The sequence below is a fragment of the Callithrix jacchus genome, chromosome 1 (assembly GCF_049354715.1).
Source record: "Callithrix jacchus isolate 240 chromosome 1, calJac240_pri, whole genome shotgun sequence".
Taxonomy (NCBI): Eukaryota; Metazoa; Chordata; class Mammalia; order Primates; family Cebidae; genus Callithrix; species Callithrix jacchus.
Window position 1 is genome coordinate 119,375,660 of NC_133502.1, and position 27,186 is coordinate 119,402,845.

General features: G+C 35.1%; 1 protein-coding gene across 1 annotated transcript in view; it reads left to right on the forward strand.

Moving 5' to 3' along the window:
* Window positions 1-6,131, forward strand: part of LURAP1L (leucine rich adaptor protein 1 like) — a 39,205-nt gene extending 33,074 nt beyond the window's left edge. Inside the window, exon 2 of the mRNA XM_002742933.6 lies at window positions 5,385-6,131. Within this exon, the coding sequence (XP_002742979.1) occupies window positions 5,385-5,759 (375 nt within the window). The 3' untranslated portion in view covers window positions 5,760-6,131. The remainder of the gene's footprint in view (window positions 1-5,384) is intronic.
* The last annotated feature ends 21,055 nt before the right edge of the window (window positions 6,132-27,186 follow it).

Genomic DNA, 27,186 nt, shown 5'->3' on the forward strand with positions numbered 1-27,186 from the left:
TTGTAATCAAATGGCCACAGGCATGACAAAAGTATCAGAGAATATGTCAAAATGGAAGAAAATCTTGAGATTATCTGATCTGTAGAATCTTATTAAACATTAAATACCTGAAATTTATAAGATGTTATTAAATATCTGAAATGAAAATCAGTATGAAAAGCAGATATGTTCGGTGGATGCCTCAGTTGAATTCAGCCTTCTTATTGAATAAGATTAGTTTTTGTTCACAGAACTACTTTACCACCTCCACTGAGTCCCATGGTTCACTGCAGCTCAGAATGAAATATCCTGATTTTTCTTCATATGTAAGGAAACAAACCACTTTACCCAAAGGTCACATAGGAAGTTGGGGAAGTGACAAATTATAGTCAGTACCATGTTTCTCATACAACACCACAAAGAAGTCAACTTGATTAGCAACCAAAAATCCAACTACATTCTTTCTTGGATTCCATTGCGCCAATTTATAACCTTTGTATCCTTTCAGCATTAAAACGGCAGTCTAGAAGAAAAAAGATATCTGGGAAAGTTTCCTCGTTTCTAGTTCTACCACAGACCCAGTTCATCACCTGTCAAAAAAATGACATGAAATCTCAGTATTCTCCCTAAAATACAGAGAACGGTGACATCACAATCCTGAAGCCTGAGAGACTAAGCCGGAAGCTGAACCATGTGACATATACTGTAAGGACCAGAGGGGAGGTGGGGAAGTGAAGAGGAAAGAGGAAAGCACATCCACGTCTCTTTGGACCTTTGGACCAATTAGTCCAAACCTTCTATTTTTGTTTGTTTGTTTTTTGGTTTGTGTCCTGTTTGTTTGTTCCCTTCGTTCAATTCATTTCACCAGGTGTTTACAGAACATCCATGTTGTGCTAGTACCAGTTATCACCTCTCAATAAACAGAATAATGTTTGGAGTGTGACTCACACCTTGAAGTCCACTTCCTTTAAGAGATATTATCTTATACTCGGTAAATTTAAGCTAGGAATAGCCTCACACCAGTTACTCAGTGTTTGGATTTGGAAAAGGAATAGAAGGGATTATCTTCTGGGAATGCTTCATTGCTGCAATGTTCTTTCCTATAGCTACCTTTTTTCCTTTCGAGTCACATATCACTGACCCACAGCAAAACCCAGATTCCGACAGATAATCCAATCTGAAGCAAAGTTGGTTATTCAGGTGTCAGACAGGCACTAATTTAGCACCTACTTTGTGTGAGATACTATTTTGGTCTTGGCATAGAGTGGTGACCAGAAAAGATCAAGACCTAAGCACTCTGTGGTGCTTCCATGTTCACAGTGGAAACAGAAAATAATAAGTAAATGCATGATAAACAGTATGCTTTCAACTGGTCATAAATATTATGAAGGAAACAGACATGAAAATGTCATATTAATGTAGGCATGGGTATTGCATATCATGATTGATCAGGCAGGAATCAGGTTCTCCTAGGAGGTGACATTTAAACTCAGATCCTTAGGATATCCCAGTTCTTAGCATTACTCAGAGTCAAGTTTCGGGACCTTATAAGACTCCAACAGAAGAAACCACACAGTTTCATGCTGCCAGAGCAGAGCTACTCTGTTCTTAATTGATGGCTACACTTCATAAAAACTGAAATGAATAACAGTGAGGAAAGGCGGGGCAGCTACTAGAGACAGAAGAGTCATTGTGATTTAGTTATTGGGTGGATTGCTCATACTTTCAAGGGTCATCAGTAGCATAACCACACCTTGGTGCTTGGAGAAAGCAGAGTGTAGCAGCTGGGCTGGCCCAGGCCTCTCTGTGCCTGGAGCTCCTGGTAATGAACATGCCAACGTGTGAACCGGCTTGCCCAGCGCTCCCACGGTTGGAAGCTGTTTACTCTCTCCTTGGAGGACACAGGGTTAGACACAGTTAAATCTATAATCATTATCAACTAGATCAACACGTTCTAACCGACTTGCTGTCGTCGTTCCCCCCCCTCCCCAACAGTGGTTCAATGGCCTGTGAATGTTTTGCTTTCAGGGAAAAAAAAAAAGAAAAAATTTTCTTATTTCAATAAGTCATTTCATGGTCAAAGGAAGCTTTTGTTACTTCATAGTCCACTACTCTTTTCTTTTTATTGCTTAATAAAACTGAAAAACTTGATGCAGCCACTGTGTAAGTCAGACAAAAGATGCTCACACAAAATATATCTATTCTAACTATGTTTTAACCCCTGGTGGTACAGTTGTTAGGAACATGTATTATTACTGCCTTAAGAGCTAAACTTTCACAGTTCTTAAAATTATGGTTATTTCCAAAAATCAACCAATTATGACTATTTCCAAAAATCAGCCAATGCTTAGGACAGACCTCAAGATATGGAAGAAATGTAAGACATCGCTTCTTTCTTTAAGGAGCTCACAACTTAGTTGAAAATGCTAAAAGACAATTATTGGCAGTATATGACAGTACAAAGTTAAGCTACGCTGGGAGATAAGCTAACAGGATTGCAGTGGTGAAGGCGGCCAGCGGAGGAGGCTGGAGCCCTCAAGTAGTGCTTGACGAGAGAAATATGACTTGAAGAATGGGAAGGATTTGGAGAGGAAGAGAATAAAGTTTCTCAAATGGGGAATGACAGAGGAATATGCCCAGAGGTGGGCATGAGCTGGAACTCTTTCACAGGATAGGGTGGAGATGTGAATAAATGCAGCCGTGGTTCATTTGGGGAGCTGTTGGGAAATGGTCAGATTGATACTGCGCCATGCCTTAAAAGGGGCCAGCTGTTTTATCAGCTACAGATGCCTGCTGAATAATTTTGCAAAAGTTTGACTCATATTGATTTTCTGGGCTGCTCAGTGGACATAGGAAAATTGTTGGTGATTTGTAAATATTTGTTGTATTATGCGTAACTTGACCATTGTCTTCCTGGCTCATAGGGTGTGCGGATGAATTTAAACACCATCAGAAAGCTTCCTTCCTCAATATAAAGTCATTGCAAGGTTATTGAGACACCCCAACAAAAAATAAAGAGCCATCTTAAGGTTAAGTTCACACCCTTCTGTTCATGAACATCTCAGTGAAAAGTCATTTTCTCTGTTACTCTCTGTGCAATTTATTTTTAGTGCTTTGTTCAGAGATGAAGAAGTCACTCAAGTCTCTTCAATATTCCAGCAAAATAAAGAGATTTTTAATTGTACTTTATGCTTTTTGCATTTATACATATAGTTTTATTCTTTCAAACCCTGTACAATCTTGCATCTCTTAGAGTTATTAATGGAAATTCCATCTCTCCTAATGTTTGCTCATCACATTCCCTCAATCCAAAGTTCCTCTTCAGTTATGGATTAACTCCTCTCCCAGAAATATTTTTACAATACAAATGAATACTTTTGAGAAATATTTTTACAATACAAATGAATACTTTTGAGGATAATTGGCTCTTTTCTTTCTTACAGTTGGAGTCATCCAAAAATGAGTGTCTTTGATGATTCCAGAAACTGCCATAAATCTGAATTAGCTCTGGATCATAAAGAAAGAACTAGCATGACTCAGCCTTTAGGGTTAATAACCCAACTGGAGGAACAGAAATCCATTTTAAACCATAGAGAAGACCAGGTGCAGTGACTCACGCCTATAATCCCAGCGCTTTGGGAGGCCAAGGCGGGCGGATCACGAGGTTAGGAGTTTGGGACCAGCCTGGCCAGTATGGTGAAACCCCATCTCTACTAAAAATACAAAAAAAATTAGCTGGGCACGGTGGTGCACACCTGTAATCCCAGCTGCTCTGGAGGCTGAGGCAGGAGAATCACTTGAACCCAGGAGGCGGAGATTGCAGTGAGCCAAAATCATACCACTGCACTCCAGCCTGGGCGACAGAGCGAGACTCTGCCTCCAAAAAAAAAGAGACAGAGAGAGAGAGAGAGAGAGAGAACGAGAGAGAGAGAGAATGTGACTAGGACCTCTACTGGCCAAACATGTCCCTGCCAAGCTCTGGACTCAGGAGCCTTATCACTTCTGTTCCAACAGAACAATCATGGGAGTTCTTACAGCAGGATCTCCCCAAACATCACCTCTTAATGTTAGCATGGGACCTGCAAAGAGACTCTGCTTTGTGGCTGTGGAGACACATCCCTGAAGTAACTTAGTGCTATCAGAAGGACCACACACCAAGAAGGCACATAGGGGAGTTTTCAGACCTTCCCAACGTCTCATATCCCACTTTTGATTGTGGTGCCCCTGATATATCTGAAACAAATAGTCATATCTACAGAAATATTTGTACACTTCATCTCAAACACTGGATCAGGCTAGTGTGTCAGCTTTGGTTCTTAAAAGAGAAAGCATTCTTCAGCACTGTCTATGTTGATATATTCATAAAGAATACAGGCGTTTTTTGTACACTTAACTTTTTTCTATAGGTTTATCATTCTTCATCTGTAAAATGAAGACAAAAATAATAATACCTGTCATACACTGTTATTAGATTTTGCTAATGAATGCTAAACTTTAATGAGGATGCTTGTCACATTATCACTCTACAACCAGAGGCTTTTAGAGGCTTCTATGATGCTGAGGATGACTCTTTAATTTCCTCATCTTCCTTTTCATCCCACCCCTCAGGACTCACATATATATTCCAGTGTAAACATTAATAAACTTAATCTGGCCAAAGAGAGAATAAATTTTGAGGTAGAGAATCTGCCATTCATGATATGTTGATCAGCCTAGTGTGACAGCATCCTTTGGATTCAGGCAATATTAGAGCAATTTAGTTCTTAAAACCAAAAGCATTCTTCAGCACTGTCTATGTTGATATAGTCATAAATACAGGCCTTTTTGTACAGTTAACTCGTTTCTATAGGTTAATCTTTCTTCATCTGTAAAATGAAGACAAATAATAATACCTGTCGTACAGTATTATTAGATTTTTCTAATGAATGCTAAACTTTTATGAGGATGCTTGTCACATTATCAGTCTATAACTAGAGGCTTTTAGAGGCTTCTATGATGCTGAGGATGACTCCTTAATTTCTTCACCTTCCTTTTTTTCCCACCCCTCAGGATTCACATATATATTCCAGTGTAAACATTAATAAGCTTGATCTGGCCAAAGAGAATAAATTTTGTAGTAGAGAACCTGCCATCCATTACATTTTCAGTTCACTGGTTAGGGTCAGTGATGCAGCAGGAGTTTTATTGTCCCTTTTGGAGCCTGATGCATCTGGCAGGAAGTGAGCTTTTTTACTACAACTCCTACCGTCAGTCAGCAATTTTCAAAAGTTCCTGTGATCCAGTTCACTTATATTTTATTCTGTGAATTTAAAATTCTGAACTGCAGCAGACAGTCCCCAAATGAATTTGAGGCATTTCAAGAATATAAAATAATTGGGATGTCTTTCTTTTCTCCTTCTCCATAGGTTAACCTCAGAGCCACAGATGTCAGGCTCATGCGCCAGTTGCTACTAATTAATGAGAGCATCGAGTCCATCAAGTGGATCATCGAGGAGAAAGCCACCATCACCAGCAGAGGCAGCAGCCTCAGTGGCAGCCTGTGCAGTTTGTTGGAGAGTCAGAGCACCTCCTTACATGGCAGCTACAACAGCCTACATGATGGCAGTGATGGGCTGGATGGCATTTCCGTGGGAAGTTATCTGGACACATTGGCGGATGATGTCCCAGGCCACCAGACCCCTTCAGACTTGGACCAGTTCAGTGACGGCTCCCTAATAGAGGACTCACAGGCACTACACAAGCGTCCCAAGTTGGATTCTGAATACTACTGTTTTGGCTAGTGACACAGTTTTTTGCATGGGACTGGTGTGCAATTAACCTATATTTATCCTTCTTCTCCGCTGCTATATTTTTGGTGTGATTTTTATTTTAATAAGATGACCTTTTTAAAAGAAGCTGATTTTGAAACTGCTTAATGGTATTTCTGTTGCTCCTAATACTTCTCATCTGAACTGATTTATTTTTCTCTGTTACATCTCTATTTTTTATTTATTACAATGATTTTCTCCCTTCTTTTAGAGTGGCACAAACAAAGTAGGGGGAAGAGAATAAGCAATAATTATGTTTTCATTTTTGTTTTCAGAGCAATGGGTCAGGGATTAAAAGGAAACCTTTGCTAAATTTTACAATAAACCAAAGTCTGATAACAGTAATTCTGTTGCTTGTGTTCTTAAATGATTTAAGGCTTCATCTTCCAGAAGATATTGAGATATATTACTGTTGGCATATCAGGTTAAACAAAATGCTTGAAAAAAAATTAAGCATTATTTCAAGGCCACAACATTCTAGTGTATAATCAACAATAGTATTAGTCATATCTGCCTGCATGACAGTCATCTGGAAGTCCCCAACTATATACAATCTGCTCAACCAACTCACCCTTGTGTTGCCACTTTGGATTAACATTTTGTCATCAGTGATTTTAGCTTAAATCATATATTTATTTGTGTAATAATATGTATTACTCTCTCAATTTCAAAGAATAATTGAGATTAAATATGGAGGCCATTCAAGGCAAAAATGTCCTAAATTTAATTGCATATTGAGATGTTGTTGGCATTTACTTTGCATTTTGCAATTCTAATAGAATGTATAGATACTTAAATGCATACAAGCAGATGGATAGAAAGATAGATCAGTATCCCTATAGTGGGAAGCAGAATTGTTATTCACTTAAGAAGTCCAATATGATATTTATTCATCCTAATAAATAAATGATCTCTTAGTTTCTGAAATGGAATATTGTAACTCACAGAGAGAGTGGACATTTCGTTTTAATATAATGTTATTAATCCCCTGCATCTCTTTTACCTTGATAACTCCTGGAGAGGGAATCTAATTAAGATTTCATGCTGTTCTTTGTAATGATAAATGTTTCTGGACTAAACACTGTATAATACAAATCAAAAAGGCTTCCTTCTTAAGAAATATCCTCACCCAAAAAATGTTTCACCCGAATTTCCTTTGTTATTATATACTTATGACACTTCTTGAATTTATTGTTTGTTTCCAAGGCATATATTATTCAATTTCCAATTAAAATATATCAGAGCTTATATGTTACACTAGTCTTTTACATAATAGCTTGATATAATCATCATCACAAAAATCTCATAATGTGAGGATTGTCACCATCCTGTTTTATGTTTGAAGAAATTGAGGCACACAGAAGGCAGGCCACTGAGACACATCTCCCAGTAAGTGTCAAAGCTAGGATTTAAACTTACATCTGTCTTACACCTAACAGCAATACTCAATAACCTCTTTGGTAATAATTCATATTAAATAATAAAATGGGAATGAGAAAGCAAATGTAAGTCCATAACAAAAATTAAAAATGTAACCAACTAATTTCAAACAAAAGATAATGAAGATAATGAAATATGTAACCATATGACTATAAACCTTGCAAGCAGAATATCCTCAACTACAGAGAAGTGGCAGGCAGCAATAGTATGAGGCATCAAGGCCAAATTCTAACTTCTTTAAAACTCATCCTTTGCCTTGAACAAGTCATGCACATGAAAGGCTATTTCTGTTCTCAGATCAGTTTCAGATCATGAATACAATCTGATAAATTTCTGTTACACTCTCCTTGTGCAACCCACTTCCCCTGCTATATGTCCACCCCATGCCCTCTATAAATTTTCACTCTGGAGAAAGAAAATGCAAGAAGCACAAGATTATAATGTGGAAGAAGTGTCTGGAATCGTTTTCATTTATATATTGTATTTTAAGAAACCTGTGATGAACATTAGCAGAACACTTGAGAATGATTTTGGCTCTATGAGTTTCAATATTTTATAGGCTTTACATTTATTCCAATATATTTTGCAAAAGAAAGCAAATATAGATTCCAGAATTTAGATATATGAAATCACATGCAAGCCAATTTTGTTTTAATAATTGATTTTACTAAAAGGAAGGAAATAAACAGTTAAGCAACACTAACTACTAGCATATTAATTGATCTCAAGAGTAGTTGCACAGAAGTGCCTCATTTTTAACTAAAGAATCCCCATAACTAATCTCTGACCTGGACCATTTAATATTTGATCTCTGTCAGCACCAGAAGGAAAACAGGTAAAAAGTTATAGTATCTTTCAGACTATTCTGCCTGTCCTGCGTTGTGCTTTCCCAGAGAAGATGGAATTTTCCTAGTTACATTAATCTCTCTATTTTTATGGACTTGTTATTCTTTTAACGGATGGAAATAGTTAGATGTAAGAAATGTAGACAAGTTAAAACTAGTACATTTTTGCAGTTTTGCAAATAAAGGAACTCTAAAAGACCAACCTAGAGGCTTAACTAAACTTCAAGAAAACAATGTTTATAACCAGCCAGCCCCAAAGTGCACAGTGTAAAGTTTTGACTATTCATCAATGTTTGGAAGTGCAAAAAAGATTATTTACTATGAGTAGACTATAAAGGTACTTGGAGCCCCACAGATTGCACTCAGGCATTTGTCTCCCGCTTCATAAAAATACAATCACCTCCTTGATACCAAAATACATTTATTTTGTTTAGTTTTGTTGAGAGAAGTTCTGTGTCACCCAGAATGAATACAGTGGCAGCATCATGGCTCACTACAGCCTCCAACTCCTGGGTTCAAGCAATCCTCCTGCCTCAGCCTCCAGAGTAGCTGGGACCACAAGCATTCACCACTATGCCCAGATAATTTTTTAATTTTGTAAAGAAGAGGTTTCACTACATTGCTGAGACTGGTCTTGAACTCCCAGACTCAAGTGAATCTTCCACCTCTGCCTCCCAAACTCCTGGGATTACATGAACTATCCTGCCTGACCAATAAATTATTATTAAGCCTAGCACAGTGGCACATGCCTGTTGTCCCAGCTACTCAGGAAGCTGAGATGGGAGGACTGCTTGAGCCCAGGAGTCTGAGTCCACCCCAAGCAACATAGCAAGACCCTATCACTAATAAAAATAAATACAAATTAAATAAAGGAAAACAGGATAAATGGTTACTTCAAGCTCCTCTTCTTACTGATCTCACAGCAGTTGACGTATCTGATCACTCTTTTTTGAAAGAATGTCTTCATTTGGCTTCCAGGACATCACTTTCCCCTCATCCTTCACTGTCTGCATGTTTTCAGACTCCACTGCTGGTTTCTCTTCATTTTTCTGACCTTCAAAGGGAAGAGTGCACTTGGGCTCAATTCTCTTCCAAAACAGTTCCCCTGAGGAATCCATTCAGTTTCACAGTTTTAAATATCAGCTATGTGCTGAGATTCCTAAATGTATGTGTCTAGTCCCAGTCTCTCCCCTGCACTCCAGCCTCCCATGTCCACCTGCCTCTGCAGCATTTCTGCTTGATATCTGATAAGCATCTCAATCTGAACATATCCAAAATGGAAATTTTGCTCATTTTGAAATCCTCCCCAGTGTAGTAAATGGTGCCTCCACTCATCAATTTCTCCATACAAAACCTTAAAGTCATTCTTAACTACTCTCTTTCCATCACACAGCATCCATATCATGTGAGTTACACCTTAGAAATATATCTAGAATGTTACAGATTCTCATCACCACCACTGCTATCACTCTAATTCAAGTGCAATCACTTCTCCCTGGAACTACCGCAATAGCCTTGTCTTGGTTTGTTCCTCCCATCCTTATCTTCCTACAGTCAGTGTTCAACACAGCAGAGTAATCTTCTAAGATACAAGTCAGATTTTACCAGCCCTTATTCAACCCTGTAATGAATTTCCATCTTCTTGAGAGTCTAGTCTAAATCTTTACTGTGGACTACAAAACCCCATGCAATCTGTCATTCTTCTGCCTATCTGACCTCATCTAGTACCATCTTCTCCTCTTTCATTGTGAAGCCTCATTTGCATCTTTGTTATTTCTTACAAAGCTCAAAATCCAAGCATGTTCCCACCTCAGAATCTTTGCATTTCTCATTTCCTCTTTCTGAAATATTTTTCTAAATAGGCTTAAGTCTTGATTCCCTAGTTCTTTGTGGTCTCCAGTCAAGTGGCCGCTTGTTTGAGAGGACTTTCCCATAGTCTCCTGGCACTGTCTATCTTCCTTATTCTGGCTTTTCTTCCTAACCCTTATCAGCACCTAACATTTTGGGGTGCACTCTCTGCCTCTCCACACTAGAATGAAAGGTCTACGAGAGAAATCACTTTATCTTGTTCACCACCATATACCTTGGAACCTTGAAGAGTATCTGTCACATAGTCAATACCAAGTAAATATTTTTGACTGAAGTAACTATTACACATTTTAAAGCAATGATAACACATTTGCTGAGTGCCTTTTAGGTGCCAGGAAATAACTGTGCTAGGTCCTGGCGGTGTGAAGATGAGGAAGGTATGAAACCTGCCATCCGAGAGCTCATCTGTTTAATATGTTTCTCTGATTGGAAGAAAAACGGTCTCCAATCTCACCCCAAATATGCTCATTCTCTAATCTCTTGAACCTGTTAAATAGCAAAAGGGACTTTGTGGATGTGACTGAGTTAAGGACCTTGAGCTGGAAAGATGACGCTGGATTATCTGAGGGGGTCTTATGAGAGAGAAGTAGGAGTGTCAGAGTAAAAAAGTGAGAGACAATGGAAGAGAGAAGTGAAGAAGTGCAAAATGATATATTGCTGGCTACGAGGGTAGAAGAAGTGGCCAGAGCCAAGGAATCCAAGCAGGGTAGTTTCTATTTCTCAGCATGAACTGCTGCATCAATCTTATGCTATTTCTATGTAATCAGTGTTATCATTGTTCAAATATTTAGTTGAGAATTCCCATTAAACATTAAAACTCAAATATTCTCAGCAGTCATTGTAGATGGTTTTTGTGTAACCCAAGGTAGGGTTGGGCCAAATCAGAGCTCTGGGATTGTTTCACATCTACCTGTATTTGAGTGCTAGTTACATTCCAAATACTGTCCAAGTTTGCATTCTTTCAAGTCATTAACACTGTGTGCAGGGCCGATTTTCCAGTGTGGGAGGAAGAACTGTCAGAGGCTGCATTATTTCATTTTTTACTAATAAAGAATCCTGTACCAATAGGGAAATGTATGCCTTCTTGAAGTTTTAGATTATTCTCAGAATAATTTACTACAATTATTTTTACATCAGCCAAATCCATCTATAAATCAAATATACTTCTACTTAGCAACTCTGCAGTTTTTCACTCTCATGAAAAGGAAGATTCCTTACTCTTTTACTGCTGATGCATTCCAGCTTTTTGTCACTTGGCCTTCCACTGAAAGCAATTTATTGTGATTTTTATGAAAAGTAGGCTCCCTCAAGCAACCCCTGAAAATTTCATTCATCACAAAAAATGGACTGAGATGATTATATATACATTCTGCTAAACCCTCAAAAATCTAGTTGCTTTTTTTAAATTCAAAGATTGCATGGTGTTAGGTGTGAAAGGGCTGCTAGAGGATGTGTAGAATAATACAAATAAGAAAAACGAGGCATTTTTGGGCAACTTGTTCCTTTCATAGACAGTGTGGCCACGTTGTGCATCTAAACTAAGCTTCAGAAAAATCATCAGATCCACACCTGCAGCATAGAATGAATGGCTCAAGATGTTTTAATACAAAACAAAAATAATTCATTTCATTTAAAATATAAGTGATGTAATAAAAAAGGAAAAAGAATGATATTTAAGAAGTAAAATGGCATAAACCTTAACTCGTAATTAAGGGATAATTATAAACTATCAAGGCTTAGGTTTCGGAGTATCTCTGTTTTGCCACTTACGATTGTGTTTGAGTTAGGTAAATTTGGAGTAAGTAACTGCTTCTTTGCGCCTCAGTTTTCTCATTTGTAAATTGAGAAATTTGAGCATAATGAAATCTGCTTCATAAAATTGTTGAAGAATTAATTAATATTTAGAAAGTGTTTGAAATGTTATCTAACACACAGAAATGCTTAATAAATTAGGTTATCTTTATAATAAATAATCAAGTAATCTGTTTTATATCTAAGAAGGAATTAAGACTAGCTTATCATAGTGCATATAATTTAAGAAGATACACTGTTGTGTGACCAGTCCAATAACTTGCCAATCTCTCTGGAAAATATCTTCCATAAAGGCTGCAGAAATAAAATAGTTGCATTTTTAACCCCCTAGTTGCTAACCATGGCCATGGGACAAAGTTTTGCCCAAAAAACTATAGGCAGAAATCTGAGAAAGGTTTCTGGAAAACCTTTGCTGACTTTGACCTGTTTATATAAACCTTTCTTGAACTAACAATATTTTGAGATTTTCACATCCTTATTTCCTATGGCAATTGTACTCTTGCGGGGGAAGAAAGCATTTAAAGTGCAACTTGCATTTTAGTACTGTTAACACTCAGGGCTAGCAGTCAATTAAACAAATGAGATACAGTTGTTTTTATTCCATCCTCAGTGTTACCATCATACAGCTATTTGATATGGAGACTTTTTTTAAAAAAGCAAAACAAGTTTTCACCTTTACAGTACATGCTTTAGAATAATAGGTCTTCAGAATGATGAGACGGTGCTAAATTCAGCTTGTTGTTTCTAATTTACTTTCTGGAAACCTATGAAGGTGCATAGAGTTAATTCTGTAGACATGAAGATTTTGTAAAGTGTTAATTTGCTGTCTGAAATTTCACTTGGAGCTATGTTTTAAAAAGAGAAAGAAATATGTGTATAATGTGTCACTTTATTCTTTTAGATCACTTACAAATGTAACACCAGTTAAATGATAATGGCTTACTTTGATAGATTCATTACACATAGAAAAACAAAGCCAATATTGATGGGAATACAGTTTAAAGTGGAGCTGTACCTCGCCTACTTTCTCCTACTAGGTTTGTCAAATCAATCAGTGAGAAAATAATAGGTGACAAAATGATGACTGGTGATACTATTTATAGTACACAAATCATTTGTCACAGAGATTACTTTGATTGAATAGATGGTCAAAATAATTTATCAAAAATCTGTCAGCATTCTATCTTATTCCAAATTTTTACTACTTATAGAACTTTAAAATACTAAAATCCTTGTAGAGTTCATTGGCAGGGTTCCAGGCAAAAGTATCTGCCAGCATTTAGAGTGAAGGTCCTCATCAAATTGAGGGCTAAGTCTCCCACTTGAATTCAAGATAGGTACAACGTGAATACTCCCAAATTCCAAGATCAGTAGATCTATGAAAATGGCTAAAATCTCATGTAGTGTGTTCCAAGATGACTGACTAATTAGAAAAAGTTAAAACCCTGAGCCTTTAAGAGAATTTGCAAAGTTAGACAGGTCAGGTGTATTAAACACTATTTTGAAAACAATGAAAATATTACAGTAAAAATGTTATGCTTTTTCTATTTGAGTTTTCTATTTTGATGAGGAACATATATGAACTCACAGGTCTTGAAGGTCTTCAGAATTCAATTTTGAGATTTTACTCTGGAACGGGGACCAGAGAAACAAATGACATGCAGTTTCACCACAAGTTTTTTTATAATTTTGACTAGAAAAGTCGACTACCAAATTAAAACTTTTAGATTAATAAAGGCATTAATAAAATGAATAAATAGATCAATATTTTTAAAAATCTATAGTTTTGTTATATGCCATTATCATTTGAGAGATGTCACAGTATCCCGTTCACAATAGGAAAAAAATATATGAAGTGCTAAAGAGTAATTGCGACAATAAATGAATTTTACCTACCTGAAAAAAAATAGACCTTTCCAAAATACATAACACAAAATTTGAAAAAATTCAAAAATATTACAAGAAGTTAAATTTTTCTCATTAATTTATATTTAATGAAAGTAAAGGAGAAAGTAAAATAGATTGTTGTAGATGAAAAAAGGAATAAAAAATCAGTTCTGAATTTCATCTAGGTAGAAGACTGAGCAACAATATGACAGTATCTATTCAGCAAAGGAAGAAAAAGAAAAATTTTCTATTTTACAACAAACCCTTCTAGAGCTATAATAATTAAAACAATGCATTGCCAGAACAAAAATAGATCTCTTAGAATAGAATAGATTACATTCTTTTTAAATATATAAATTATATATAAATATATAAACAAATATTTAATGTTTTTAAAATAAGTACCTGAAAACAGTAAGGAAAATAGTTTATTCAACACTATTGAGATAATGTGTTAGAAATTTGAAGACAAAAACCTGTTTTAGACCTATAATTTACATGATAAACCAAAATAAATTCCATGTGTATTAAAGTGCTCGTTTTTTAAATAACTGTAAGAAAATTAGAGAAGACATTTAATTTTAAACATATTGAGATAAAAATCAGTTATTAAAACAATGAAAATTTTTATATGTAAAAAAGTTAAATCTATAAAATTTAGAAAAAGACATTTATGTTGCGGAAAATAATGACAGCAAATATAATAATATAAAGAATGTAATTGGTAAAAAATAATCAAAGTCCCGGGATTACAGGCATGAGCCACTATGCCTGGGTAACAAAGTATGTTTTACAATAAAGTGTTGGGTATCTCATGTAGCTTATTAAATATTGTACTGAAAGGGAAAAACAGAATGGTTATATAGGTACTAGATATATGGTTTCAACTCAATGCACATAACTTTCACACCATCATAAACTCAAAAATTAATGTCAAACTACTGTAAGTCAGATACTATATGTACATTACTTAATTTTATTTTTATGGATTAGATTTGATGGATTAAGTTTTAGATTATTATTGGAAATGTCAGATTTCCCTTATTATAAGTGTGAAGTTCATATGCTCTAGTGAGAATTTGTTTCAACTTATAGTCTACTGTACTGAATTTAAATCCGAAGATTCCAATTATGAGCTATGTGATCATCTGCCAACATGTTTTCTCATGCATCAAACTGAAAATTTATCTTTCAAGGCTGTTTGAGCGGTACATCAGACAACATATTATAAAACATTCCACAAATATTAGGGAACAGATCTCCTACCTTACTTATGAAATGGTTCTGCAGTTCTCCCCAGAAGGCAGGTCTACAGGGAAGTGCCTATCAACTATGTATTATTGTTGGGTGGTTGTGATGTATTTTTCATGATTCATCTGAAAGACTTGCAAATGAAATATTCCATAAAGCAAGACAACCTTGAAAATCCCACAGTTTTAGAACAGCTAGATAAGATAATCAGCTATTATTGAAACTAAGCTTGATGTGATGTGGTACCATGCTCTGAGATTGTCACTAAGAATATCTGATCTCTACCCATGAACAGACTGTTTAAAAACCAGCTAAAAGCTATGGGCATTGAGAATGATTGAATTTATTTAACCTAGTGCTAAACACACTGTAGATACTAAACAAGTACGTATTATACAACTAATACCAGAAAAATATTTCACTAACTAGTCATTTTCCAGAAAACCTTTCAATGTTGCTTAGCTAGTTTTAAATCAAGTTTATAATGTGATTTTGTATAATTTGATTTTGGAAAAATGCTTTTTGCTTCTCAGACTTGCCCAATTACTTTTTGATTTGTGCATTATCCATGTGTGGCTCTGCTGGTTTTTATAATTAAACTCTGAGTAAAATGTCTGTCACTGAAATTGCACTCATTTGAGAATGCGTATGTCCATGTGTTTATGGATACTAGCGTTCTTCTCTTAGCTTGACTTACCAAATTAACTGTCACTTGTTATTTACATTTGAATTTAATCTGAATTAAATTCTAACAAAAGAGATAAAAACCTCAGTTTAACGTGAAGAATTTGGTAGAATCCCTTGAATAAGGAAGAGAAAAATATGTTTATACACAGATAAATGAGGCTATAGAAAGATGATGTATGTGTGGTTTTATGAATTAAAATGTTACCCTATTTTAAGATTTCTGACAAAACATGGGATCTATAATTATTCACTCAACAAACATATTTATGATGAGCTCTAACAGATGTGGGTGCTTTGTTGGAGTTAAAGTTTTAGAAAAAAATGGCAGAATCTGATTTAAATTGTTCATAGTTGCATAAACAAGCAGAGTAAGTGCAATAGTGACTGTGGCAGAAATCACAATAATTATTTTTAAAACCAGATATTTGACTTTCTCCCAATCTTCTAAGTATTATTTGTAAGCAAAGTCTGATTAAATGGTTACTGTTTTTCTAAGAAGAGCAATGAGTGGCTGTTCATAATCAGTAAACCCAAAGAGACACTGACTAGCTTTGAGGTTAAGATACAAGTACCTGGGGAAAATATTTAAGAATTGGCAAGAAGGTTGGAGGACTTAGGACAATGATGGAAGGGAAGAGTTGGAAAAAAAATGCAATGCAATAGAAAAATGTGAAGAAAGACCGAGAGATGAAGAAGCTGTTATGAACAGTGGATCATTAGTTGGTAAAGCAAAGAGGAAATTTAAGTCAGACTACTAGGAAATACGGTAGGATTATATATATATGGTGCAGTACTTCCTCTGGGAGATTAAGAATCTTTCAGTCAAGATGAAGGCTGCTATCTTCAATGCTTCTTTAGAATGGTTTGTGTGTTTTTCCAGATGTATATGCATGTGAGATTGAACTTAAGATTAGCTGAGTGGTTCAAGACGTCCACATTTGTTTTTAAGCTATGTTTGAAGTGTTACGAGAAAAGAGAGGAGAGTTGTTTATTCAGTAAATGGATATGTGGAATGAAGAAAGGACTTCAAATGTCTTCCAGCTGCACATATAGTGGCTCAGAACTGTAATCTTAGCACTTAGGGAGGGCAAGGTGGGCAGATCACTTGAGGCCAGGCGTCTGAGATGAGCCTGGCCAACATGATGAAACTTCATCTCTACTATAAATACAAAAATTAGCCCGGTGTGGTGTTGCACTTCTGTAGTCTCAGCTACTCAGGAGGATGAGGCATGAGAAGTGCTTGAACTGAGGAAGTGGATATTGCAGTGAGCCAAGATGGCTCCACTGCACCCCATCCTAGGCAACAGAGCAAGACCCTGTCTCAAACAATCAAACACACACACACACACACACACACACATACACACACATAAGAATATATATATGTATATATAGAGAGAGTCTTTCACCAAAAACTTAAAGATATAAAAAAAAAAAGAATATGTGTAAAGGCAAGAGTTTCCTGTTTAAAGCTACTGGAAAACAATTGGGGACATCAGACAGACCTTACCTTATGAGTGTAATGATGAGATGCAATAGGAAGTGAATAATATCACCTAAATTTTGCTACCTACAGAAGCAGGAACCATTGTATTCTCATCAAACCTCTGAGCTAATTGCTGTGTTTTTTACAATACATGAGGAATAAAAGGGAGACTTAAGATACATGAAAATGCAAACACTCAAAACCAAGATAAAGACATTCAATAGGACAAATGTACAGGTTCTCCAAACAAGGGAAGAGGAGGAAACTGTCAAATGAAAAACAAAAGTTAAGGCACCATAGCTAGATAAAATATGTAGATCTTGATGGAGTTGAACTAAAACAAATCAACTGGAAAATAGCTTTCTTTGAGAAAATAAAAAGAACTGAATGTACCATATATATTAAGGGAATCAGATATTATTAAAGAATTAATGCTAATTCATTTAAGTGTCAACATAGAATTTTGAAATTTTTTATCAGAGATACATACTGTAGTACTTATGGATGAAATAACATGAATACAATTTATAATAAAATACCATAGTTAAAAATACAGGAGGTGGAAAAGAAAGAGAAAATTAGTAAATGTTGATCTTTTTTGAAATTGGGTGATGAATAGTGCTTACTTTACACTTTATCCCTTTTGTATAGTTTTTAAATTTTTATAATAAAAAGTGAAAAACAAAGAAAATGAAGGAAAAGTTTTCCTGTTCCTTTTTACTTCTCTGGAGCCACAGTTCTAGAACTTCCATTTTGTTCTCTTCATGTTTTCCATTTCTCTGCTAATGTTTTCAATCTTTTCATTTATTATAAACATACTATCTTTTTCATTTTTGAACACCAAAGGAATAGCTGCATTAAAATTCTTTGATAATTTCAACATCTCGGTTATCTCAGAGCTGGTTTCTATTATTTTGTCTTTTTTCTTGAAAACGGTTCACATTTTCTAATTCCTTCTATGCAAAGTAATTTTGAATTTAATGCTGGATTTTGTCAACGTTATGTTGTAAAGATTCTAGATTCTGTTATATTACTCTGAAGAGTGCTGATTTCTTAGTTTTACCAGACAATTAATATAGTTGGAGTCAAAAAGTAAACTTTGCCTTTGGGCTGCTGAAATATCATTTTATTTAGTCTTTTATACTTAGCTAGATTTTGTCTTGTGTCTGGTTCAGACAAAGTCATGGGCAAAATTTTAGACAGTATTTGGAAGTTCTTCTCTCTGACTCATTCACCTTCCTAGAATTCCTCCTCATTTCCAGTAACTGTGGTTGCCTTAAACTCTGTTCTCTGGCTCTTCAGTCCTGAAAGTCTGCAGGTAGAGTTATAGCTAACTCATAAAGAATCAACTTCAGTGGGCTTTTAGACTAAATTTTATAATAACAGCAAAATCACCATACATCATTTTCTTCTCCTTAATGTCAATTTATCTCTAAAATCTACCTGTTTGTACTCTCTAGTTCTTCATATCATTTTAAATGTTTTTATCCAAAACTTATTTTTGTGATTCTTGAGAAGATTGGGTTTGGTTGGAACTTTACTTGGCATACTACACACAAAAATCGAATAGTGAAGCATAAAAATATTAAAAGATATGAGTATAAACAAACACTAGAAGAATAAGAAAACAAAATAAATTGAAAGATCATGGTAATGGCAAAAAAGAGAAGTGAAAAGAAAGGTAAATATACAAAAGTTCCCATTTGTTACAGATATGATATTAGTGCTAAAAATAACAGTCAATATTTTAGGGTTGCTAATAAATATATGAATTAGTGGATGGGAATGTTGTAGAGTAGTTGAATATAAATTTGATAAAATGGGTATCAAAATTTTATGAGCTTCATGATATGCTGGTATCTAAATTTTTTTCTTATAGAAAGAAATGAGTCCAATAAGCAATGGGAAAAAAAATCCATAAATATAATTAGAGTTTCTTGTGAGAATATTTGAAGAGGCTCAAAAATTATGTAATTTTAAATTATGAAATGTACATAGAAACAGAGAGCACAATTTATGTCCAAAAGCAAATTAGTAAATTTTTGTAGACAATTCAAAAGTTATTGTTTCATGTTTCATGTTTTTTTTAAGCAAACAAAGAAAAAAAATGCATTCCTAATGCATTGGTCCTATCTATCAAGAGTAAGCCTGGAAATAAATTGCCACTTTTATAAGAAAGAAACTTTGCTCATTTTAAAAATAAAACTAAATGTTACTGAGATATTGCAAGTATGGCTTTCTTAAAGATATTAATAGTTTTGAAATTGCTATAGCAACAGTGGGCTCCAAACATCCTCCCACAGATCAAGTAGGCATTCCACAAATGGCTGGGAAAAAAAAAGTGACTAACTTTATATTGATCATTTTACTGAGAGGATTATTAATTTAATTTATTCTTTCAACAAACCAACTTTTGGTTTCATTGATTTTCTCTATTGTTTATATATTTTCCATTCCACTGATTTCTCTCTTACATTTATTATTCATTTTCTTCTACTTAGTTTCAATTTAATTTGGTCTTTTTAAAACAGTTTTCTAACAAGAAAGTTTAGATCATTAACATTAGATATTTCTTCATTAGCTTTAGCTGCATCACACACATTTTGATATATTATACTTTTATTGTAATTCTGTTACATATATTTTCTAATTTATCTTATGATTTTGTTTGACCCATGAGTTATCTAGAAGTACACTATTACATTTCCAAATATTTAGGTTTTTTTCTGGTTCTTTAGTACTGTTAATTTCTAATTTAATTCAGCTATGATCAAACAACTATGAAGACTTCTTTTATAGCCCAGAGGTGGTTTCTCTTGAGGACTTTTCATGTGTTCTTTAAAATAAAGCAATTCCTGTCGTGGGTGGTTACAGTGTTCTCTGCATAAAAACTGGGTTACCGTTTCATAGTGTTATTCAGATCTTCTCTGTCTTTGAAAATTTTTACCTAGGCTTTGTATTGATTATAGATAGAGTTAAAATAAAATTCAAACAAAGCTGTAGAATTGCCTATGCCTTCCTTCAATTCTATTAGCTTTTGCTTCATGTAATTTGAAGCCCTCTTATTTGGTTTATAACCATCCTATGTTCCTGAAGTCTTAATTCTTTTACCACTAAAAAATGCCATTCTTTTTCACCATCACTAATCCTTATTCTCAATTTCTATGTTTTCTAATATGAATATAGCCCTTTAGTTTTATTATGGCTACTACTTGATAAGGTACATCTTTGCCCGTCCTTTTACTTTCAAGTGATTTGGGTATATGTGTTTGAGGTGTCTCTTATAGGTAGCATACAATTGCTTCTTGCTATATTTTATAAAGTTTTTAAATTTCTGCCTCATAATTGAAGTGCTTAGGTGATTTACATTTGATGTAGTTATTGATATGATTGTTTCAGATTGATATTGCTATTGTGTTATATTTATCAATTTTCTCTGCAGCTTTTTTCCTGTTTTCTCTGTGTTAATCAACTTGTTTAAAAACCCATCACTTCAATTCCTCTATTGGCTTTATAGCTACATCTCTGTTGAGGGAATTACAATAGTATCCCCTGTGGTCTAAATATCTGTGTTCCCTCAAAATTCACATGATGAAATTCTAACCCCCATGGAGATGGTATAAGTGGTAGGGCAATTAGAAGATGATTTGATCATTAGAGCAGAGTCCTCGTAAATGTTAATAGCACCCAAACAAAAGAGTCAGGAGGCAGCTTGTTTGCTCCCATCATGTGAAGATGCTCCAAGAAGGCACCACCTATGATAAAACAGGCCCTCATAAGATACCAAATATGCCTACACTTTCATCTTGGAGTTTCCAGTTTACAGAACTGTGAGAAGAAATTTTGGTTGTTATAAGCAACCCAGCCTATGAAAATTTGTTACAGTGGCCTGAATGGACTAAGACAGTATCTTTAGTATCACAATCTTATAGCTAATATTTGATACTATAAGGCAATGTATGGGAAGCTTGCACCAGTATATTTATTTTTATTCTGTTTATCATTTTTCCATTTTTATCACATCACACACACACACACACTCATTATAATACAGCTGGGGCCATTCCTCCTCAAATAATTTCTTACAGAATTTGTATGTACTAGCCAGGTGTGGTGGCTCATGCCTGTAATCCCAATACTTTGGGAGACCAAGGCAGGAAGACCGCTTGAGCTCAGGAGTTTCAGACCTGCCTGGGCAACATGGCAAATACTCATCTCTACAAGAAAACAAGAAACAATAAAAATTAGCCAGGCATGATGGCACATACTTGCAGTCCCAGCTGCTCAGGAGGCTGAGGCTGGAGAGTCGCTTGTGTCTGGGAGGTGGAAGTTGCAGTGAGTCCCAATTGTGCCATTCCCCTGCAACCTAGTTGATGGAGACAGATTCTGTCTCAAAAACAAAACAAAAAACTGAGAAGAAAAGATAAAAGAGTGTTATGTAGTTGAGGAGGTTTGCTGCTGATGAATTTTCTCAAATTGTGTTCAATTCAAAAGTTTTAATGTTTTAATTTTTGAGAAATTATTTTAACAGATACAAAACTCTTGAGATATATATTATATATGTGTACATAGATATATGTGTGTATATATATTTTTCTAGCACTTAAAATACATTCTTTCAATGTCCAATGTCTTTAATTGTTTTCAATTAAAAAAAATACTTGTAACATGTTGTCTTTTTCCCTTTACCTGTTCCAAAATTTTCTCATCTTGCTTTTAGCAGTTTGACTCTGATGTGTGTATGAGTGGTTATACTAATTGATGTTTGTTGACATTGTTTAATCTGCAGGTTAATATTTTCAGTCAGACATGAGATATTCAGCTATTATTTGAATAATTTTTCCCTCTTTCTGTTTTCTGTATCCTAAAGGCACTGCAGTTACATACATGTTGAGCTATTTGATATTGTCACACAAGTCTCCAAGGTTCTTGTCCATCAATCAATTATCTTTCTGTGCTTTGAATTGAGTAATTGCTATAGAAATATTTTCATGTTCACTAATTCTTTTGACTTGTTTCTCTCTTTTACTTTTGATCCTATCTAATAAATTTTTTATTTCAGATATTATACTATTTTGCTCTAGGATCTCCAATTTTAATAGTCTTCATTTTTTCCACTGGGATTTTCTAACACTGTATTCATTAAGATCATTTAAAAAATTCTATCAACATAGTTTTGTTTAAAATTAATTTCTTTAAAATTCTCTCAACATAGTCCAAATTCTTTGGATGGGTTGCAAGTAGCTGCTTTGAAATTATCTTCTGCTAAATGCAATATTTTTCCCACTTTGAGTTTTTTTCTATTCACTACTATTTAATTCTCCTGAGTTTGGATCATAATTTTCTGTTTCTTTCTGTAGCCAGTGATATTTAGATAATGCTTTGTAGCAACTCTGGAATCTTTTGCATTTTTTGAGTGTTTTTTTTTTTTCCTAGTAAGCAGTTAACTTGCCTAGATGCAAATGGTCATCTCTTCTCTTATGTACTGTAGCTGACATATCTGCTTCAATTTCTGTTTGCTTTTCAACTTAGTTCTCTGGTGGTTTCTCCTGGGTCTGCATAATTTAGCACTCAGTCAAGTATTAGGGCATATTTTATGCTAGATTTTGGGGCTCACCTTCTCTGTGGATCACTTTCTGGGAAATCTTTCTTACATTTTTAGCTCCTCAGCCAGCCTTGGCCTCTGTGCTTTGACATCTCAAATTAGCATGGTTTCAACTACCTACCATTTGATCTGCATGTAGTCTGGGAAAGGCACTTTATGAAGTAAAGAGAAAACAAAATCAATCTCATTTGGTCCAGCAGTCTCTTTCAGAGCCAGCATTCCCTGTGGTCCCCGCCTTTTTATTCTGAGTCCCCTTGATTATTAACTACATTACCTCATACCTACATTACCTCCCTGCCTTTTTAATCGCAGTCCTCTTGATTATTATCTATATTACCTCATAAAGGTGAGCAGTCAGATGGAGTTTCCTGCAGAAATTATACTCTGACCAAGAGGGTCTCACTTCTTAGTTCTCTTGCTTGCAAGATTCCCCAATTTCCTAGCCTATCTTTCAATACTGATCTCTGTTCTTTACTACCCTGATCCAAGACAATAAGGCAGAAGTGTTCTTCCATTGCAACAATGTGCCACAGAGTAAATGTTTGTGTGCTCCCAAAATTCATACGTTGTGGCCAGGCGTGGCAGCTCATGCCTGTAATCCCAACATTTCGGGAGGCCAAGGCAGGTGTACTATTTGAACCAAGGAGCTTGAGACCAGCACTGGCAACATGGCAAAGCCCCATTTCTACAGGAAAAAAAAAAATTCATACGTTGAAACCTAATCCCCAATGTGATGATATTCCCAGACCAGGCCTTTGGAGGTGATTATATTATAGAGGCAGAGACTTCACAAAGTTACTGCAATTATAAAAGAAGCTCCAGAGATTGTTTTTGCCTCCTTTAACCATATGAGGTTACAGTGAAAAGACGACCACCTACAAACCAGGAAGCATCCCTTCCTTCAACAGACACCTAATCTGTAGGCCCATTCATCTTGACCTTCTCAGCATCTAGAATTGTGAGAAATACATTTCCACTGTTTATAAGTCATTTAGTCTATAGTAGTTTGTTACAGCAGCCCAAATGGAGTAAGGTACCAATGGGAGTAAAGGAGTGCTCTTGGGCAAGAAAGTCACACACAATCTTTACTTCTTCGAATTTTAGATTTTTAAAGGTACATTCTCTTCTAGCTTCTGTATGAATTTTTACTCTTTCCAAGACCTTTAAAGAGTTGTATTTAATATTTTGTTCACATTCTGGTTTCTCTTCAGATTGAATAAATATTTTGCCTTTTAATATTCTGACCATATTTTGTAATTGTTATATATGGGAGAGTTTGCGTAAAAAGAATCTGTTCACTGCCATTACTAGTAGTTGTCCAAACCAGAGAGTCTTAATACAAGAAACAAAGAGAGTCCACGTGTTGGCTTAGGAGAGGGCAGACTTGTGAATACTTTAATTGATTAAAAATTATTCATGTATATGAATAATTATGTCTTATTATGGGGAGAGGGATCATTACTTTTTTCAGATTCTCAATGAAGTATGCAACACACAAAAAGATGAAGAACCACTTCTTTACCAAGACTTAGACTCTAGCTATGCTTTTAAATTTTATTATAATTATGTTAGTAAAGTAACTTTCACCTCACTTATTCCTTTGTAGATAATTTAAGTTGATTTAAAACTATTTTTAAATAACCAATTTTACTAAAAGTTTGAATCAAAGAAAAAAAAATACATAACTGCTCCCAAGGTAGCAATCTATTCTTATTGCTGATGACCTGAGTGCCAGAACACATATACTTTTATTCATCGCTTCCAAGTATGGGAATGAAAAAAGCCAGAGAAGTTTGGATTCTGCATCCCAGTCTCCTACTGTGTTCCAGGAAATGGACAAGGTTCTCCATAAAAAGTTGTGTGAACCTCATTTATGTACATCATGACACAGTGATAATGAAATCTAAACTGTGCTAGCTGACTCCTGGCCTTGAATGCATCAGGCTTAATTTAATTCACCAGAATGGAATGGAGCAGACTCAATGTTTCCCTCACAGATTACACATAAACATTCATTTTAACCTCCTTAAACAAGACCGTTCCATTCCATTTTAAGATGATAGAATGAGCCCAGTTTAATACTAGCTATACAGACAGCTCAGACTGAATCCATATTATTTATTCAACTGATCTTTAAAGAGTTTACCTAATTAAAAACAGGCAAATGTGCTGGTTCTTTATTTTAAACTGTCTGGAACTGTAATATAAATTGTGAGATTACTGTATTTTCTATTAGAGAATTTCTGGTTATTTTTGTTAGCTTTATTTTATAATTTTGAACATGGACTCTCCAGTACTACTCTTCAACCTATTGTAGTGTTTGTGAAATAGGAGAAATGACCAGATTACCAAGTACACTGTGTTAATTATATAATATGTGCTGTATTAGCAAACACAAGGAATTATGGCATCACATTAAAGAGATAGTTAAGAATATAAGGGATAACATCTAGTGAACACACCCCCTGAGATTATTCTTACATGATTAGAAATGGATGATAAAGCATTTATTCTGGCATTATTAGGAATACGTGATAGGGCTTGTTAGAATAAATTTGAACAAGATAATATGTTAGAATAAATTTGAACAAGATAATAATTGGGTTAAATCACATTAAATGTGATTAAAGCCTGAGATATAAGTGGTAGGAAACAAAATTGAAGGGTTTGGCTAGGAAAAAATTATGAAAACCCTTGCAAACTAATGGGGATCTGTGATCATTAAAAATTTTAGATACAGGAACAAGAAATAGTAAAAAAAAAAATGAGAATCTCATCTTTCATACAAATTCATGTAGTCTTCTTTACTGAAGAGAAGAGGATCATGGCATCTATAGCTGAAAATGCCACCATTAACAAATTTATGAGCAATAAGAAAGACAGCACTTGAGTAATCAAACAGTTAATTCATATTTCACACACAACTCGGGTAGGTTTTTCCACATTAACCAAGTGTCTCAAATATATACATATATATAAAATACACTTACTTATATCACCTCAGTTCCTTTAACATGTCCTCAAGTGAACTTTATTTCATGGAAGAGTACTGTTACAATGAAAGCCAAAGAGACTCTAGATGTTGCCCAGAGAAGAAGAGAATAGAAGATTAAAAAAATGTAAAGTCTTCACTAAGATAAAATTAGTGTCAAGATAATGAGTCCTACTTCAACCAAGCTAAAAACCCTAGCTGCAGCCTTCTCCATTCTTTACCTTTCTGGAATATCAGGGAACTAAAATAATAAATTACATAAGCCACAGAAAAAAGTGTTGTCAGTTTTCTGGAGAAGTGAAGATCTCTGGATATAAGATTGGATAGGCATTTATTAGAAAAAAATTCCTCCAAGAAGCTGAAGCTAAGTCTATTATTAGACTTCTTAATATTAACTTAAGTTTTATATGTTAAGGTGGTATGCATGACACTATAGTCAAGGTATACAAAAAGGACCTTTCTCTCTCTTTTTTTAATTGTACTTTGGATTCTGGGGTACATGTGCAGATAATGCAGGGTTGTTGCTTAGGTGCATACATGGCAATGTGGTTTGTTGCCTCCATCCCAGTCACCTATATCTGGCATTTCTCCCCATGTTATCCCTCCCCAACTTCCCCACCACTCCCACAGTCCCTCCCCAGCCTCCCCCAGCAGACCCAAGTGTCTGATGCTCCCATCCCTGTGCTCCTGTGTCCTCATTCTTCAACACCCGCCTATGAGTGAAAACATGCAGTGTTTGATTTTCTGTTCTTGTGTCAGTTTGCTGAGAATGATGGTTTCCAGGTTTATTGATGTCCCTACAAAGGACATGAACTCATTGGTTTTTTTTGGCTGCATAGTATTCCATGGTGTATATGTGACACATTTTCCTTGTCCAGTCTATCATCAATGGGCATTTGGGTTGGTTCCAGGTCTTTGCTATTGTAAACAGTGCTGCAGTGAACATATGTGTGCATGTGTCTTTATAATAGAATGATTTATAATCCTTTGCATATATACCCAGTAATGGAATTGCTGGGTCAAATGAAATTTCTATTTCAGATCCTTGAAGAAGTGCCACACTGTCTTCCACAGGGTTGAACTAATTTACAATCCCACCAACAGTGTAAAAGTGTTCCTATTTCTCTACATTCTCTCTACCATCTCCAGATTTTTTAATTTCACCATTCTAACTGGCATGAGGTGGTATTTCAATGTGGTTTTGATTTGCATTCTCTAATAATCAGTGATGATGAACACTTTTTCATATGTTTGTTGGTTTCATATATGTCTTTTTTGAAAAGTGTCTGTTCATATCCTTCCCCCACTTTTGGATGGGTTTATTTTTTTCTTGTAGATCTGCTTTAGTTCTTCGTAGATTCCAAATATTAGCCCTTTGTCAGATGGGTAGATTACAAAAATTTTTTCCCATTCTGCTGGTTGCTGGTTCACTCTAATGATTGTTTCTTTTGCTGTACAGAAGCTCTGGAGTTTAAGTAGGTCGCATTTGCCTATTTTAGCTTTTGTTGCCAATGCTTTTGGTGTTT